Source organism: Gobio gobio (genome assembly GCF_949357685.1).
Source record: "Gobio gobio genome assembly, chromosome: 19".
Lineage (NCBI taxonomy): Eukaryota > Metazoa > Chordata > Actinopteri > Cypriniformes > Gobionidae > Gobio > Gobio gobio.
The window spans coordinates 38,004,390-38,023,375 of record NC_137112.1 but is presented as its reverse complement, the minus strand read 5'-3'; the positions used below and the strand labels follow the sequence as shown (position 1 = coordinate 38,023,375).

The 18,986-nt window shown below is 37.0% G+C and overlaps 1 protein-coding gene across 21 annotated transcripts in view; it reads left to right on the top strand.

Annotated features, from left to right (window-relative positions):
• The window catches only part of map4k3a (mitogen-activated protein kinase kinase kinase kinase 3a), a 98,908-nt gene that overhangs the window by 70,242 nt on the left and 9,680 nt on the right, over positions 1-18,986 (top strand). For 12 of the 21 annotated variants that reach the window (XM_079844120.1, XM_079844113.1, XM_079844125.1 and 9 more), the window contains 4 exons: positions 8,963-9,021; positions 14,837-14,875; positions 15,725-15,799; positions 16,686-16,737. In XM_079844120.1, the coding sequence (XP_079700246.1) occupies positions 8,963-9,021; positions 14,837-14,875; positions 15,725-15,799; positions 16,686-16,737 (225 nt within the window). The remainder of the gene's footprint in view (positions 1-8,962; positions 9,022-14,836; positions 14,876-15,724; positions 15,800-16,685; positions 16,738-18,986) is intronic. The other 9 variants (XM_079844118.1, XM_079844110.1, XM_079844114.1 and 6 more) reach the window with 1 other exon arrangement.

The window sequence follows — 18,986 nt, the reverse complement described above, 5'->3', positions numbered from 1 at the left end:
TGCATAATTTCACCTTCATTGAAGTCTAAAACGTCTGATATTAATGATTTCTAAGTTATTTATTCATTTGGATCATGAATATTGTGGATCAAAGTCACTTAATTCACAATGTTACATTCACAAATTGATAGTTGTTAACTAAGTAGTTAAATTATGTTTATTTTTTGTGTAATATTGAGGTATATTATTTTTATATAATTTTTATTAAAAAATATATACACACACACACACACACACACACACACACACACACACACACACACATATATATATATATATATATATATATATATATATATATATATATATATATATATATATATATATATATATATATATATATATATATATATAATTGATTATATTTTTATAAAAAAATATTTATAGAAAATGCAACAAATATATGCACACTATATATTCTTATTTATGTACTGTACATTATTAAAAAAAAAAAAAAAAAACTTTTTTTTTTGTAAATGCCAAATCAGTTTTGTGAATTTAACATTGTAAATTGAGTCAACTTTATATATATATATATATATACATATATACACACACACACACACACACTGAACAAAATTATAAACGCATACTTTTGTTTTTGCCCCCACTTTTCAGGAGCTGAAACTCAAAGATCTAGGACTTTTTTCTATGTACACAAAAGGCCTATTTATCTCAAATATTGTTCACAAATCTGTCTAAATCTGTGTTAGTGAGCACTTCTCCTTTGCCGAGATAATCCATCCATATCTAGTGTGGCATATCAAGATGCTGTGTCTAATCAGCATCTTGATATGCCACACCTGTGACATACATATATATCACCTATTTATCAGTTTAGAACAAAAATTGATTTGGCTTCTCGAACTAGGTGGCAAGATACTTATGACAATTAATTAATTTAATATAGAAATTGAAAAGTTGGCCTACATTTTTTAACGCATCCTACTTAGGGTTGTGGATACTACTTTTGTCCTTGTGGCTTTTTATTTTATTAGTGACTGGGAAATATTGGAGAATGAATTTGCATAGTTTGCCAAGTTTTAAAAAGCATAATGTGGTTATTTAAAAAAAAAAAAAAACGTTTTCCCCTTAATTTTTTTGCGTTTTTGAGGCTTTTCTTGAGTGACACCTCATCCATTTGGTCTGAAGCCCACGCACTGAGCTGGCACAGCGAATCACATGCTTGGAATCAGTGTCTTTGGCTGCGTATGAAGAAACTAAAGGGAGAGAGATGAAAGAAGGCAGTGACAGAAGCAGTGAAGCGGATAGTCTGGGATGTTCTGTTAGCTTTTACTCTTCCATCCTTTCTCTCTCCATCACTCTTACTGAAAAGCCTCCCATCAGCAGAAAGGCAGCCAGCGAATAAGGATATGACAGTTTGCTGCGTAAAGGAAATTTGGTTTGGTAATCTGCAGGGCAAAATCAATGAGGTTTTGCATGGCTGAAAGCTGTATTCCGGAGAGACAGTAAGAGGGGGAAAATGAGAGAAGGGTATGGAAGTAGCAAAGGGAGAGAAAAATTAAAGAAAGAGTTTGAGGGAGAGAAGGTTCTAAGGTTTAATCAGTGACCTGATTGTTATAGCAAAATCTTCTGCCAGAATGTCTCCTCTAATGCATGAAGCACTGTAGCCAACTTCCCTAAAAAAAATGAGACATAGCTTTTCCCTTAAAGGAATATTCCGGATTTTGTCTATTTACTACATCTGTTACATTGGCTGCGTCCAAAAGCTGACTTTCTCGCTGACCCATCAGGCAATGACTTTGCAAGCAGCGTTTATGCACAAATAGGGCTGGGATTTTTTCTTACCGCGGTTGAAAAGCAAGAAATTCCCGCGGTTCAGCGGTAAACCGCTTTAAACGGCTCCCGCTCGACTTTCGCGCACGGCCGCACACGCACACACCAGCGCAGGCAATTGAACATAATAAGGAACATGTTTATTTTACATTTATTTTTTCACGTTTAGAACAGGAACAATTAGAACAGAAATGGAATGATATCTGAAAAAAAAGTGCTGGCAAAACGAAATATAGACTAGGCTATGGTTTACATCCCAGCCTTCATATTTTTTGCTGAGAGAGCAGATCAGATCACGACTCTGATCTGAAGATGGAACAGCATAAACAAAGACAAACAAACACATTTTTATTTATCGGTATTGATCAGTAATATATATGTATTTGTTTATTTATTTCCCATATTTTTACTTTCAGATTACAGTCGTCGTCATCAAACAATCACTTAAACTATAGACTTTCGCGCACACCCGCCCATATAATAGAATATATTATTTATATTTATAGTATTTATATTTTTATATTACATATTTTTAAATATTCAGGCTATTAATTTACATTTACATCTCGTGTGCGCTTTTGTCTCAGTGGTTAATGAAGACTATAACGAAGGCGCACGGCTATTTAATTTAACAAAGTGTAGTCACTCGCTGCTCACACTACCTTGATTGTATAGCCTATTATGCTACTTTTATTATTTATATTTATTTTTTATAACATTTACATATTTATATTACTTTAACATATCTCGTGTGGTGTGCGCTTTTGTCTCAGTGGTTCAAGGCTATTTAACAAAGCTTTTTAGGCTAATTTAACAAGGCTATTTAGGCTAATGATTGTATTTTACATATATATATTTATGTTATTTACATTACATAAATAATTTTATATATATATAAATAAAATTATTTATATTTGTTATTTATATTACATAAATAATTTTTACATATTATATTAGGCCTATTTTTACATATTTATATTAATTTATATATAAGCTATATTTCTATCTCGTGTGCGCTTTTGTCTCAGTGGTGCTATTTAACGAAGGCTATTTAATTTAACAAAGTGTCGCTGCTCACACTACCGTGATTGTATATTACTTATTATTTATATTTATATTTATTACATATTTTTACATAGTCATATTAATTTATATATCTCGTGTGCGCTGTTGTCTCAGTGGTTCAAATATTTAACGAAGGCTATTTAATTTAACAAAGTGTCGCACACTACTGTGGTTGTAAGCCTGCCAGACGGATATCTTTTTCGATAGCCTTTTAATGAAATTGGAATTTCAGAATCACATAGCAAACTTATACTTAATTGCCTACAATAGATTATTTATTGACTATATTGAATGAAATTTCGCAGGCCCAGCTTATTTGTAGTCAATCTTTCCCAAACAGAGTTGGAAGAGAGTAAAAACTTACCAGTACTAAGGAGTGCTGAGGCAGGTCCAGCTCAGTTTGTTCTTTCTGAAGCCGTGTTTTTTTTCCCAGCTATGGGAGAAAGCGTTCGACACAAACCCATGGCCCGGGCGGTGCGTTCTTTTTCTGCGTTCATGACTTCTATCTACCGACCCGCTATTGTCGGCTGCGCAATGTGAGATAATTTTGTTAAGCACGTGCAATTAAAAACTGAGGTCCTGCTTATGCGCCTGTATTTTATGCTTTAGTAAAATTAAATTCAAATTATAGGCTACAAGACATTACACAGGTACAAATGGAATGTTATAATGGAACATTGCGCTCCCCAACTCGCGAAAGGTCGGATTTGCTCCATCTTTTGATTAGGTTTTGTTTAGAAAACCTTGAATCCATATAAGACACACATGTCATTAGACACAATCCATGTCATTAGGATCAATGAATCCATGGAATTAGACACAACGTGCACACATGGGCAGGCCAAGGTTTTTTTAGTTTTTAGGTTTTTTTTTTATGCGGTGACGATCTCAGACCCGCGGTAGGCGTCACGTGACCGCGGTATTGCGGTAATGCGGTAACCGTCCCAGCCCTATGCACAAAGGTACCTAACGAAACGGCTAAATGATCTACAACAAAATAGAGCAAGCTTTAGTGGTAACTATGCGAAAATATAATTACTACAATACTAATTTCTTACTAGAAATAAAATTAAAAGTGGAAAACGTTGATCAAAAATGTACATTTACACAAACACTACCAAATGCAATTTTCAGACGCCATCTTTTTTTTTTTACCTTAACCGTCACATAATGAAATGCACAGGATTGTGGGATATCAAAGGCAGTGTAACAATTTAGCTCAAAAGGGAAATTTGTATAATTAATTATAATGAATATAATTATAATTATATTATAATTAATATATAGTACAATTATTTAATCAATTCGTCCACCAAACAGACAACATAATCAGTTATCAATTCTAGGAAATAGATTATCTTCCTGGCCAAGAAAGAAGAACCTTTTCTTATTGTATACAGTACTAACAGGGTAATACCATGTAGCAAAATCAAAACGTTTCATCAAAGAATCAGGGTCACCTTAAAGGGGCGCAATGCATCTAAAGGCTGCAGGTGATTACTTGCATTGACTTCAGTTGCTGAACAATTCCAGATTCGGTAGAGTCTGGAGATTCTTGGTGATTTTGCTAGGTGTGCGCTGAAGCATTCGTTGGGTTTTTCTGGATGGTCCACGTTGAATCCAACGAAGTTAGGGGGGGGGGGGGGGGGGGGTGTAACACACACCGTTTCAGCCAATCTCATGTTAATCTTGAGTAGTAATGCATCCTTCATATCTCTGAAGAGTCTTTAGTTTTATCATATTTATAAAAGACAGATCCTCTGTACTGATTTTTTCCAAAAACAGTCGAACTCGTGGAGGAGTACAGTGGGCAGAGCTAAAGAGAGAGCGCGCACACACATACACATACACACACGCACAGTAAAATATAATGTTATAAAATATTAAATAAATATAAAAATAAAATGCCAGCGCTGCCGACGGCTTCCTTAACCCGAACGGAGCTTGTTGATATACGCTCATCCGGGAGAAGTGCCCATACAAGCAATTCCGCCATATTATGACCTCGCACAGGCCCATACTCGAAAAAAACTTTACCGAAACGTATTCGAATCCGGAAGGAGTGTATTTGGAACAGAAATACTGTCATATGTCCAACTCGTTTTTTGAAATGTTGGCCATGTTTAGCATGAGAATACATGAAATAGCATTACGTTTTCCTTCAAGTTAAAGGGGGGGTGTCTAGTGTCTAGGTTGGGAACTCTTTAAAAGGCCCCACCAGTCACATCCATTTCTGGCCAATGAGAGTTGACTGGGAGAAAGTGTTTGTTCCATCTTCACCCTATTTGCATGTTTATGGTGGTCTGGAGAATTTACACAAAATACACAAAAGTATGGTAAAAATATTATGATGCATTTTTATCAAACCTACTATACACCATTAATTATGAAATGAAAAGACGGTTATTTTGATACCAGGCAAGATAGGGATTTGAAGACGTTAAAGCAGTGATACATACTTACACTTGGACATTAAACATTTGGAGTTTCACTATCACAACTGCAGAGTTATAGCTAAGCTAATATAAGGGACATCCATAACCCAAGAGAAAATACTATATACAGTCTTGACAGTTTGATTGTGGGTAAAAATGGAGTCAATGTCCATTCCTATACAAGTTTGTCTCTAGTCTCTGGGCCAAATTGCTGGCGCTGTCTGTTGATGGGGGATGCGGGGAGCTCCAGACACGTCTCCATTAGGGTCATTCAGGTCAGCAAGGTTGATAACGGCCTTTGAAGAGAACTTGTTTTGCTCTTTGGGGCCGGTGATTAAGTTCGGACAAAAGGGAAAGGGGGAAGGTTCTTATGATGAGCATTTGTTACATCAGTGAAGGATACATCTATGCTGCCTTCAAAAATCGATCAGATGAAGGTATCTCAGGAGACATGAAGTGAAGCTAACGTTGGATTCGGACGTGTCTTGATGCTTTCCTACCTTGGAATGCATCCCTCCGCATTTTTCAGCTTTCGGACGCTGCCGTTATGACTAGTTCAGTGCATATATTGGGGTATAAAAGTCTGAGACCACTTAGTCAGAATGGTTCTATTTTGCTTTTTTTTTAATAAAAAAATTTATAATAATTTTATATGATCAGAATATCAATTGAAGTGGCATCGAAATGTAGTAATCAATCCAATATAATACATTTATTTTAATTTATTAATAATAACAATAATAGTAATAATAGTTCTTTTATTCTTAAATATTATATTTAAAGGGGTGGTAAACCACGATTTCACTTTTCTAACTTTAGCTAGTGTGTAATGTTGCTGTTTGAGCATAAACAACATCTGCAAAGTTACAACGTTCAAAGTTTAAAGCAAAGGGAGATATTTGCTTTTAAAGAAATCAATTTCTAAGGACTACAGCAAACGGCCAGTAGACGACTACAGACATTCCTCCAGGGTCTCTGACATCACCAGCCCCAATATTTACATAAACCCCTCCTCCGAGAATATTAAATAAGGGGGGGCGAGGCCATTTTGTTTCGCCGCGGGGAAGCTTCGTTGTGGTTAGTAGGCTGGAGTGTTGTTGCCGCAATGCCGACGAAACGCTGTTATTTTCATCCGGATTGCAGGTCCACTTTGTTCAGCCTTCCTAGGGTAGGGTGTGCGTTGCAGTGCGTTTAACATACAACATGTTATATGCATGTGTGTATGAGACAGCGGGGAACAGGTCGCATTTGCAGCAGATAAATGCTGCCCATCATAAATCAAAGCACGAGACAGACAGGGGTCGGAGGGGAAGACCGGAAAATGTGACATAATTGACAATATTCGTCTGTATTTACAATACACGAGCCTCGGTTCAGCTGCGCGAGACAAACACTACCAGTGTGAATGAACAACGGGCGCGTGCGGCTCCCGCTGCACATTTAACGGAGGAAAGCTTCCACAATCTTTGCGAGTTCAATTTAGGATTCGCACAACGGCTTGTCCTGAAAGATGGATTTAAAAACAGAAGCTGTTTACAGGCCACAACCTGTAAGTATGATTTATTTTTCGTCGATGTGTTTTCCTGTAATAGTTCGTATTGTTAATTGTACGTTGTAGCAAGGAATGCACAGATGACAACGCTGTTTGGCTCTACAAACCAGTTTGTTAACTGCTCATTCATACTTAACGTTATCCAACAAACACCTATCGTTACAAACTTTTTTTTAAATCTCAACAGCGAAATTGGCATTAGTGTTAATTATTATTTGATTAGAGCTTTTATGTATTGTTTATCTACAGGCATGCTAAACATGGTTCTGTGTTTGATTTGGCTACTATAGTAAAGCCAATGTTTAGTGTTCGTTTTGGGTTAATAGTTCTTGTGACAGATATTTGGCTATAATCGTTCTAAAAATACAAAAGTAACAGTGCCATTCAGTAGCGATCACTATAGATCTGCAGTCTTTACTCTTGAGGACTGAACAGGTTGAACAGGTTCTGCTCAATCATCTTCACTAAAATTGTCTGGGTCTGATTCGGGCTCAAATTGGTATGGTTTTATTGACGCCATTGTTTCTAATACTACCCAAAGCACAGTCTACCGGTAAAGGTAAGGGGCGTGACGTTTCCGACAAACGTGCACTAGGCGGTTAGCGAATCACAACACACTGGGCCAGCTAACCAATCTGAGCCCATTGCGTATTTTTGAGGGACCGGCTTCATAGAACCCGGAAACCATCAGACCGTTTTTACAAGGAGGGACAGAGCAGGGTAGAATAAAGGTAAAATATATGAAAAATAATGCAATTTTTTAAAAACGAAGCATGAACACATGTTACGGTGCACCCCACAAACACAATCAAGCCTTCAAAAGAATGTGTTTTGCCACCCCTTTAAATGTTTTCTTCAAATTGTTTATTTTAGGTGGAACGATTCGTTTCTGGTATTCTCATGTGGATACAAAGCTAAATGAACCTTGTTTACTTTTTCAGCTGTTCATGACGTGTTAAAATGACATTAGTTTCCTGGCTAGCTTCCATTATAAGATTACATTATTTACTGTAAGCAGGTTTCCTCCACGGAGGGGTGAGTTGAAATTGTTGTGGTAATCGACAACATGCCACAGATAGACATTAGGTTAAAAACAACTTGTTCCTGAAATTTTCCTCACGTTGCACTTTTGCAATCCATAAGGTGCTGTTTTTAATAGATACTCCCTCTGTTTTATGATTCTATTAATTCATGAACAATAAGTTATTTCAAGTCATTGCCTGCTTGAATGATCATATTGGCGAGTGGGAGGAGAGATAGCACATGGCCCAGTCCACCCACAATGCTCTAATTAGGAGTACATTGTGAGCAGTATGAATTTAATTCCTTTCCAGCAGTCTTGTGCAATCGACATTTCTAATTGTATTTCATCAGAAAAAGCGAGAACTAAAGTTTTTCAGTATTAAAGTTGTGTATCCAACCTGGTAATCTCCCACGTCTTTGCACTGTAAAAATGTGATTGTTTGTTAAATTGTACTAAAATTATTTTAACCCTGAAAAGGATAGTTCTCCCACCATCATTACTCATCATTGTGTCATTTAAAACCTGCATGACTCTTTTTTTCCCCTCTCTCTCTGTGGAACACAAAAGGTGACATTTTGAAAAATGTCTCTGTGTTTTTTTTGTGTGCAATGAAAGTAAATGTTGTTTGGACCCTGTTGACTCTCACTGAATTATAAAAACATTCTTCAAATGATCTTTTGTGATGATAGAGCTCAAAAAGGAAAACATCTTATGAAAGCTGATGAAACAAAGATAATCGTGGCAAGATGTGTGCTTGCTTGCTGATGTAGAGCTAATACACTGTAGATGAATGCTCATCATCTCTTCCATCGTTTTCACTCACTAATATACCTTGAAAGTGCAAAACCATTGTGAAACTGCATGTGTGGATTAATAATAGTAAACAGCACTAATTACGAACAAAGAGTTGCCTAGAGTTCATAATTCCTGAATCTGATGTCAATGGCATTTCATGCAGGTCTTATTGTTCATTTTCTCTTTTCATGCATCTTTTGAAGCTCTGTGTCCTGCATTCCACATGTTTTCCACATGCATTATAGCGTAAAATGAAGATATATTCTATATGACTTATTTTTTCTTTTTCCCCAGGATTTACAGATGGATTATGAGCAAGGATCCCCTAAAGGCTCCATCATGGGAGGAAATAAGTAAGTTTCAACACATCACACTGTTTTACATGAATAAAAACAAAGCTTTACTGCTGCAACAACAAAACAAAAAAACAGGATTCAGACAATAAAAATTAAATGTACCAATTATAGATATCTGTATATCTCACTGTATTTATAAGAGAGCTTATTCACAGTTCAAAGACACATGCAGGGTTTATTCATGATGCATGTGTGTATGTCTGTACATCCATTTATCTCACACCTGACTTTGCTGTCTCACTAGTGTGACACTTTACATTTCAGGTTGTTTGCGTATGATCTGTATGACTGTCATTCTTTTAAAATACACACACCCTGTGCATTGTTGACTGTCTTTGCCATATAGTGAACAGAAGGTCGAGTACACCAGATGGAGTGGCAGTGAAACCATTCCCTCTGTGTTTGTGTGAGCGCCTTTTAGGGTTGGGTACCGAAATCCGGTTCCAATATGGCACCGGTACTTATATATCCGGTATGTACCGGACCGAATCAGAACGCAGATTTCGGTTCCTCATTTCGGTGCCAAAATTCAAACGTGCTTTCGCGCTTTGGCTGCACCGAGCCAGAGACAGATGCTCAGCGCTCGTCACATCACAACTCATGACAACTATTCAGTGTTTTCAACGACATCATGTTTATTTCAGGTTTCAGACATTTAAATGTTCATAAGTAGGCTACTAGCAAAAAACCCACACTGATGTCTATGAAAGCGGCAATGACAATCCTTTCAGACGGTTATAATTTGACTAACGTTACGTGTTTTATTCACATCAGATAAATGCACATTATATAGTAACTACATAGTTTACTCTATTCTTCTTCCAGTTCACTGGTCACTTACTTTCATGTATTTCGTGAGACGAGAATGAACTCAGTGTTGTAAATCCGACAGATCCGATTCTGAGGCGCAAACTAACATGGCGCCGCCCATTGCACTTTATAGATCAACTAACACACATTGACTCACACATTTGAACATCAGATAAGAACACAGTTAAGAAGTTTGTGAATATTTTGAATAAAAAGAAAAAACGAAATAAACCCGATACAGCTGAGCTGTCAGTGCTATTGCGGCTGCTGTGTGTCATGTGAGAAACATGACGCGTCACCATGGAAACATTAAGGCGATGCGTTCAAAAATATTTAGCCAGAGAATATGATCATATTTCAAAATAAAGCTGAAGCTCGAAGCTGGTTTGTAGCAGAGCAAGAATACAGACGACTGCTGTTATTACTGTAACTGTTTAGAGTTATATTAGGCTTGTTGTAGTTGGGTGGCTTAGGTTTTACTGTGAATTTGTAAATATGTCAATTATAATTTGTAAATAAGTAAATTGTGTTTTGTATTTATTTATATTCATACATTTAAGTATACATTAAACGTTTAATAAATGGTTCAATTTAAATAATAAATAAAAAAATAAAAAGCCATTTAATGTCATCCACCTCGTTTGGTGGCCTTTTAAAAAAAAAAAAAGTACCGGTTCAGGCACCGTTTAGGCACCGGAACCGTTTTAAAAGTATCGGTTTGGCACCGGAATCGAAAAAAACCCAAACGATACCCAACCCTAGCGCCTTTGCATGTGCTCAGAGGTGTTGCTCTCAGCTCTTGTCAACAGATGGGTCCCGAGCACTTTGAGAAACACCCCCTCAGCATCACAATTCACCGTATATGAGCTCTCATCCGCTCCTGTTTCGTCAGCTCCTTGCACGGCTGCAGTAATCTGCACCTCTGTTTGGTTAATGATAACTAGAAACTACAGTTTGGAAACTATCTAGAATAGTGGAATAGTATTGTCAGGAATGGATGAATGGCCCAGTGGCATGTGCTGTCTTGGTTATTGAATACAAATAAATGAGAAGGCCGCTCTTGGTTCTGAGGTAGAAAGACCTGACATAATGACATAAATAATACATGTTGCCATAGTAATTCATTCATTAATTTTAAATTTTATTAACATTTTGAGATACAAGTAATTGTGCTGTATTGTATTGTAAAAGTGTACGTCGTAAATGTCATAAATATAAAGCACATGACAAGCCAGACCCTCATCAAGATGTTGGGTCTGGGAACACACCATTGGCAGGGCTCAATCCGAGGGGCGGGATAAACGGTCGTCTTTTAAATTCCCTCTGCACGCAATAGGATAGCGCTACAACCAACCAGAGCAATAAAGAAGGTGAAGCGGAGCTAATTGATTGATTAAACTTTCGCTGTATCCGGTCAGCAAAACTCTGAACACATCTTTCTTTCTTACGAATGACTGCAGTGCCGTTGTTTGTTCTTTTCTCAAAGAAAAGCTTATAAGTCTTCCAGAGTCGCGGCCAAAGCAGATTCGAAAGGCAGCTGTTCGCCAGCTTCTTTGTTTACAAGTAGCACGCGGAACCACAGCAACTCTACCGTCATTATGTAAAGCCCGCCCACCGACTTTATACACGATGTGATTGGCCTGACCAGAGTTTGGATTTTCCAGCTCGCACGCCAACGGAGAGTTGCTAGACTACCCTGGCTGCAAATTAGATTTGCTGCCGCTAGGGTGCGTCTAGATTTCTAGGCTATAGAGGGTATGTGACGTCACCGTCGTCCGGAGTGACTGCAGTTCAAAAAAAGACTGAGTAGCAGCATTGGCTTTCAGCGTGAATGCCGCGAAAAATACACAAAACACATCTAAAAAAGGAACGAGCTTTGAGATTGACTGTACAAATAGATTTGACAAGAAATCTAAGGTATATTTCACAGACTGCCGAAAGCTACAGAGAAGAGAAACAAATGGATCGCTGCATTTCACAGAAACAATTGGTTGATTTGCAGTTATATTTACATTTTACATTTACATTTATGCATTTAGCAGACGCTTTTATCCAAAGCGACTTACAACTTGGGGGTACAATAAGCGATTGGTCGTGAAGAGTCGAGTGAGCGCAACAAGTGCTTGAAATACTTGGTCCGTGTAAATTTCTCAGTGTAGCACAGGCTAGAGTAGGGCGGGAAAGAGGAGGAAAAGAGGAAAGGAAAGTGTTTTTTTTTTTTTTGTTTTTTCAGTTATAATTTTGTGTCAATATGTTGAATGCCCTATATCATCATGACTTTGCGTAAACATACACGCCACTTTCTAAAGCCAAATGGCGTGTTATCTGTACGCATTTTGAGCTATCCACGTGTATGTCTACGCCGTGTGATTCCACGTGTATGTGTACGCTGAAACTAACCATCATCTCCGCGTGTATGTCTACGCCTTGTGATTCCACGTGAATGTCTACGCCGAAAAAAACCATTATGTGTGTGTGTGTGTGTGTGTGTGTGTGTGTCCACAATGTAAATGGATTTATAAACATACTAAATAATGTTTTTTTGAAATTGTAAAAATGCAGAATGTTTCTTGTGATGGGTAGGTTTAGAGGCAGTGTGTGTGTGTGTGTGATGGGTAGCTTTAGGGGTAGGGGCAGTGTAGGGGGATAGAATGAAATGGCGTTGATAAACACGCTAAAAGCCAATTATGCGTCTTGATAGCACGGCAAAATGGCATACGAATTGGCGTGTCATACATTCGCCATTTCATGAGATCAGTCTGCCTATATGCATGTCATCATGATGTATGTTTTCTTATTCAATGTATAGTTATATATTAGCCTGGATGCCAGCTGAATTTAGCTCCGCCCACAACATTTGAGTTTGGGAAATTCGGTCTGGACTTGATCCGTTGTGGAGCAACTATGCTCGAAGCCGAGCTGTTCGGACCAATGAAATTGTCAGGGTGGGCTTTATACGATGATGGACAGATGATAAACAGTAACGTAAGCATTCACGTCACCAAAGAGCGCTTGGGTTGAATTCGTTCTAATCCTAAACGGACAACTTGTTCGTATTGGCATTCACCTTTACTATTTCTCTCAAAAATGATGATCGTGTTGGTAAGTACTCTGTGTATCCTTAAATTCTTTTTACAGCACTCGCAAAGATCGTTTTCACTCATCTTCTTCTTCTACTTCTTCCAGTGTGTGTGCAGTTGAGTTCTGTTGACAACTATGCGTTGCTCCGTTGCTCTGATTGGTTGTAGGTCTATCCATTTGAGGTCTTTCCTGGTGCGGTTGAAACACGCCCCATTATCACAGCCCAATGGAGCAGTATCAGACTCATATTCTGACTAGAATTGAGTATGACGACGTCAGGCTATAGACAACAAATTAAATATTTGCCATTTTATATTCTTCATAATTGGGTGTTTTTAGAGAGAGATGTTTCTGGGTGATAATTTATATAATAAGATAACTAACTTGTATAGTTTTTGTCATTGCTTTATTAAAAACATTCAATCATGCAGAATATAAGATGGTAAATATTTAACTGATGAGTTGTCAATACAATATTTAACAAAAAAAATACAATATATAGGTATATGATTTTACCCCCAAATTCAAAATATTGACACAAAATGATAACTGCAAAACCACGTTTCGCTGCCTGGAGTCCAGTTGTTTCTGTGAAATGCAGCGATCCATTTGCTTCTCTTTTCTGTAGCTTTCGGCAGTCTGTACAAATATACCTCAGATTTCTTGTAAAATCTATTTTTACAGTCAAAAGCTCAAAGCTCTTTCCCATTTTAGCTGTGTTTTTTGAGTTTTTCGTGGCATTCTAGCTGAAAACCCGTAGTGGAGGATAAATCATGCAAAACATGATAACGGGTAACTGGTACTGATTGGGTAACTGGTACTGTTGTATAAATATTGCATTCACAGATATTTTTTTTAACCAAATAAAAAAAATAATATTCTTCCTGATAATATATAAATTCCTTATAGTTCCTGATAATAGGGGAGTACTGAGATTAAAGTGAGTAGTGTACAGTAATTTAATTTCAAAATGGCAACCATCGTGAGGGGGGACCCACCTTATGTACAATAAAACGGCTTAAACATATTTTTAGAATTTCTATTATAATTTTTTTTAGGAACTTCAAGTGGAAAAAAACATGGTGTACCTTAAATGTTATGAATGATTAATGGCTAGGAATCAAGAAGAACTCTGTGTTCTGCCTTAGCTTTATGATGGAGCAATCCACCATGGTATTTTCTCTCTTGCACATGGTGTACAAAAATGTAATTTTAGCATTTAGGGGTGCTTGGGTCTAATAATAATATCTATCATTGTCATTTATGTCTGTCAAATTTTGTGGGACTTGTTTTAGTCTTTGCAAATGTTATAGTTTTTAAGACATTTATGATTAAAGTTTATTATAGTAAATTTTTCCATCGGCTTGCGTTGATGGAATGTTGACCCTTCAAAATATACTCAAAGTAATTATATCATTATATTTGCATACCGAATTGCAATTGGATCTTCTTTCTTATTAAGACATGCAGTGTGTTTTCTCTGATGCAGCATTTTATTGATGCATAAACAAAACCTAAAATGTATTTTGCCACCTTACGGGAACTGGTATTTTCTTGAGGAAATGTGAAGCTAGTTTTGATCTGCTGATTTTTGCTGTTATTTTAAATCCCTTTTAGTCCAGAAAACCTTACTGTTCAATAATTGAAGCGCAGTGTAGATAAACAACTTTCGAACATAGGTCCTAGACAGCCGGAAGCAGACATTCTCTTAAAATTTAACAACCAAGCATTGGACAGTTTCCCAGTGTCATCAGAGACAAATTAGCAGTAAATGCCTGTTTATTTAGCCTTAAATCAATGAACGCTAATGGATCCCTTGATGTGTTATAAAACTGTTCATCGTGTGTTTCCACATGCTCTTTGCACTGAAAGAATCACCTGTTACTTACCGTCTTTCATTTGCTAAATTCTTTCTTTACAGGAGCCTCTTGAAATCTGTTGAAGAAGAGCTGCACCAGAGGTAGGATGCCGTTGCTTTATTTGTGTCCTTCACTCCTGTGCTCTCTCATAGCTCTCTTTTCTTTGGCTTCCTCTCACTCTCTCTATCTTTCCATCTTTTTGCTGCTCTGTCATTCTCTACCCGTACATATCTCTCTCTCTCTCTCTCTCTCTCTCTCTCTCTCTCTCTCTCTCTCTCTCTCTCTCTCTCTCTCTCTCTCTCTCTCTCTCTCTCTCTCTCTCTCTCTCTCTCTCTCTCTCTCTCCCCCTGCATAGCTGGTTTTTCATCTGATCAATATTTGATGTGACCTAACCTTGCCCTTTTGTGCTTGTCCGAGTGGAACCAAAGGCTGATTTGCTTGGCAATGCTGTGTTGGAGATCTGTTATTTTTGCCACAGTATTAGTTTTCCATTCCTCAGGGGGAAATTAACCAGTTAGTCCTAAATGAAATTTTCTCCAGATGCATGTCTAGATTGTTTTAGACTCCATCTTTAAAGGGAATATCACTGAATCACAAGACTGATTATTTATGTAATTATGCAATAATGATTTGTTGATTTCTTTAGATGTATAAGGGCTCATTCACACAGGACGCATTCTTGTGCTCAAAAACAATGGCGACAAGGAAGTGTCTTAAAAATAGGGCGCTCCTAGCATAAGATGCTGAAAAAACAGCAAGATTGATCACAAAGGTCACATAAAGAGTCTGTTTAGTGGATATTTATGTAGACTAACAATTAAAAACTACACAGGATGCCCTATGTGAATGGCCCATTAACATTCAATCTCGCCCATGGGAAGTCGAATAGTGTTGCTTCAAATTGATAATCTTCAATGAATGAGCGCCGCAACCTTCTCAATCCTCATTAGGGGGCATGAGGCTCATTTGGAGGATGATGATGAGGGTGAAGATGATGGTGATGATCATGATGATGAATTGCAACAGTAAGTTCCTCTGATTCCAGAGCCAATTTCTCCCTGCTGCTTTAGAGGATAAAACACTATACAATCATGATGCACTGGCAACTTTTTTGGTGCAAGTGCCTTGACATTTTTTTGTTGTACTTTTTGAATCATATGAATATTTTTTACATCTTAACTTCTCATATACTGTTTTTCAATGTCCCCTGAAAATGTTGCCAGTATATCATGGTCTTTTTAGTTCCATGGGAATCATTCTTTCATCTGTTTTCTTTTCTTGCTGGACAGTCCATCTCTTTTCCCTTTATTTGGCAATGCCTTGGCTAGAAGGCGTTTTAGAATATTGTGGTTCATCCAACTGCCACTTTAGCCATATTTTCCCAAAATCAAATGCAAGTGAACTACTGGCATGACACTCATAGCATGCTCTCTTAGTGATTCTGGCTTTCTTGTACATTTAAAGGAATAGATCATGCAAAAATACAAATGTTATCTTTATTTATTCAACGTCATGTTCCAAATCTATTTGCTGTTATTAGTGACCACCAAACATATTCAAAAAAGGCACCATGTAAGTAGCCAGTGTCACTTTTGTGCTGGATTTAATTCTTCAAAAATGTGTTTCACGGAAAAAACTAACAGCATAGAGGTTTGAAATGACATGAGGCTGAGTAAATACAGAATTTTCATTATAGGGTGAATCATTCCTGGTGCATTTGATTGCATGCTTATTTGTTGTTTGTTTCCTGTCCTTTATTGTACCCCTGTTGGTCCGGTGTCAGATGAAACCAAGCGCAGAGGTCCATTAACATCCTGTTAATGCCCTCAAATTATGTTCTTCGGTTGTAGTATAATTAACATAAATAATTAGCATTGTGACTCAACTAATTGGATATCTGATTTGTCTCAGCACAAGAAACTCTACCATGAGGCCTAAGGTCCCCCCACCACTTCCTCCCAAGGTAAAGATCCAAACAAGTTACATGGTATCAAATGGTTTTAGTAAGCCTTTTTTAGTGTTGAAAAGTTACACTACCGTTCAAAGGTTTGGGGATTTGGTTACACCTTTATTGGGTTACACTTCATTTCAAGGTATCATTGTTACACTGTAATTATATATTTCAGTACTGAGTAATATTAATTAACAACATGTACTTACAATAGGGTTATGGTAGGATTAGGGTTTGGTTGAGGGTTAGTTGCTTGTAATTATGCATAATTTACTGTTATTACTATGGAAAGTACATGTAATGTATGTAAAAACACACTGTAAATTAAAGTGTTACCCTTTATTTACGGTGTCCGTGTTACAGTGAAATTATACATTTAAGTACCGAGTAATAATAATTAACTACTGTACATGTACTTACTATAGGGTTAAGGTTAGGAATAGGGGTTGTTTAGGGTTAGTTTAGTTACATGTAGTTATGCATAAGTTACTACTACAGTAACTTCATGTAACGTGTAACAAGGACACTGTAAAATAAATTATATATACATATTTAAAGGGGTCATGAACTGTTTTTTTTTTCAAAAACATCATAATTGATAAGTAATAGGCTATTTTCTACCCTGGTTTTGTGGCTCTCTCAAGAAACACTGGGTTTTTATGGGCGTGCCGCACTGAAGACTTGGAAGTAAACACCCACGGCTAGGATTGGATAACAGTTTTGCATATTTAATGAGCTTCAGCTCCCTTGTGAGTAGGCTACACGAGGAATTGTTTTGAAAGCCTGTGAGAAACGGCAACCGAAATGATTCGTCCCACAGGGCTCGCAAAATATCTTTATCAAACAAACACAATGATTTATCTATCATCCACACACACACACACACATGCGCGTGCCAAGTACGTCGCAGACTGCATGATCAAAACTTCCGCGATTGTATTTTTCCTTCAAATATCAAGTCAAGAGAGTGAACGCACATCAAGAATGTTATTTCACTATTTAAGATTTGGGCTTACGTTTTGGTAGCCCGTCTGAAAAACACATAGCCCCGGGACGTTGGGCTTTGCGAGCCCTAGCCCATAACGTTACCTGTTCGAGTCTGATCCCGATTCACAATGAACCAACAACACCACAAATAAAGGATTCTTCAGCTTTTCACGTTTTCATGTTCAGTTAGACACGTACACATAATTAATAGATTTCAAACGATCTGTAACAATGCAATACTGTCACATATATAATAATAATATACTGTCGCATATAATTTTACTCACATAAGTGTGGTTAATCTCATCCTGTCTGCAAATCCACTCTCTTGTTTACAAACGAATCCAGTGAAATGAAAGAACAGACGCGCAATGTCTTCCCCACGTGAGCCGGATATTCATTAAAAATAAAGTTCATCCATGAATTCATAATATTGGAATCCGAATGAAGCTTATGTGGTATGTTTAGAAATTCTATCCGGTTTAGCTCCATGTAGGCCTGTGTTATGTTAGTGGCATGAGTCGGTGGGCGGGGCTACAGAATCAGGCGTTGTTCTTCTGTTGAGGCGGTGCTTCACTACACTCTGACGTAATAGCCTGGCACATTCTGAGATTGATCGTTTGCTGGGCCTGGTGTCAATAAAAGCTTTTCTTTGACTAACAAGGAACTTTTCAGCTCTGAAATTTACAGGATATTCTTATATTACTATGACCTTTTATATATCCGAAGCTCAAGGGAAAGTTGATTTCTCAGTTCATCACCCCTTTAAGTACTGAGTGTGTGTGTGTGTGTGTGTGTGTATATATATATATATATATATGTATATGTATATGTATATGTTTTTTTACTTTTATTCAGCATTAAATCGATCAAACGTGACAAAAGACTTTTATATTGTTTTAAAAGATTTATATTTCAAATCAAAGTATCCTGAAATAATGTATCAGTTTCTACAAAAATATGAACCTGCACAACAGTTTACAACATTGATAGTAATTAGAAATTGTTCTTGAGCATCAAACCTGCATATTAGAATGATTTCTGAAGGATCATGACACTAAAGACTGGAGTAATGGCTACTGAAACTTCTGTTTTCCTATCACAGGAATAAATTACATTTAAAATATATGAAAATAGAAAACAATTATTTTAAATTGTAAAAATATTTGACAATATAACTGTTTATACTGTATTTCTGATCAAATAAATGCAGCCTTGGTGAGCATAAGAGTTACCTTTTTAAAACATTTAAACAATTCTTACCCACCCCAAAG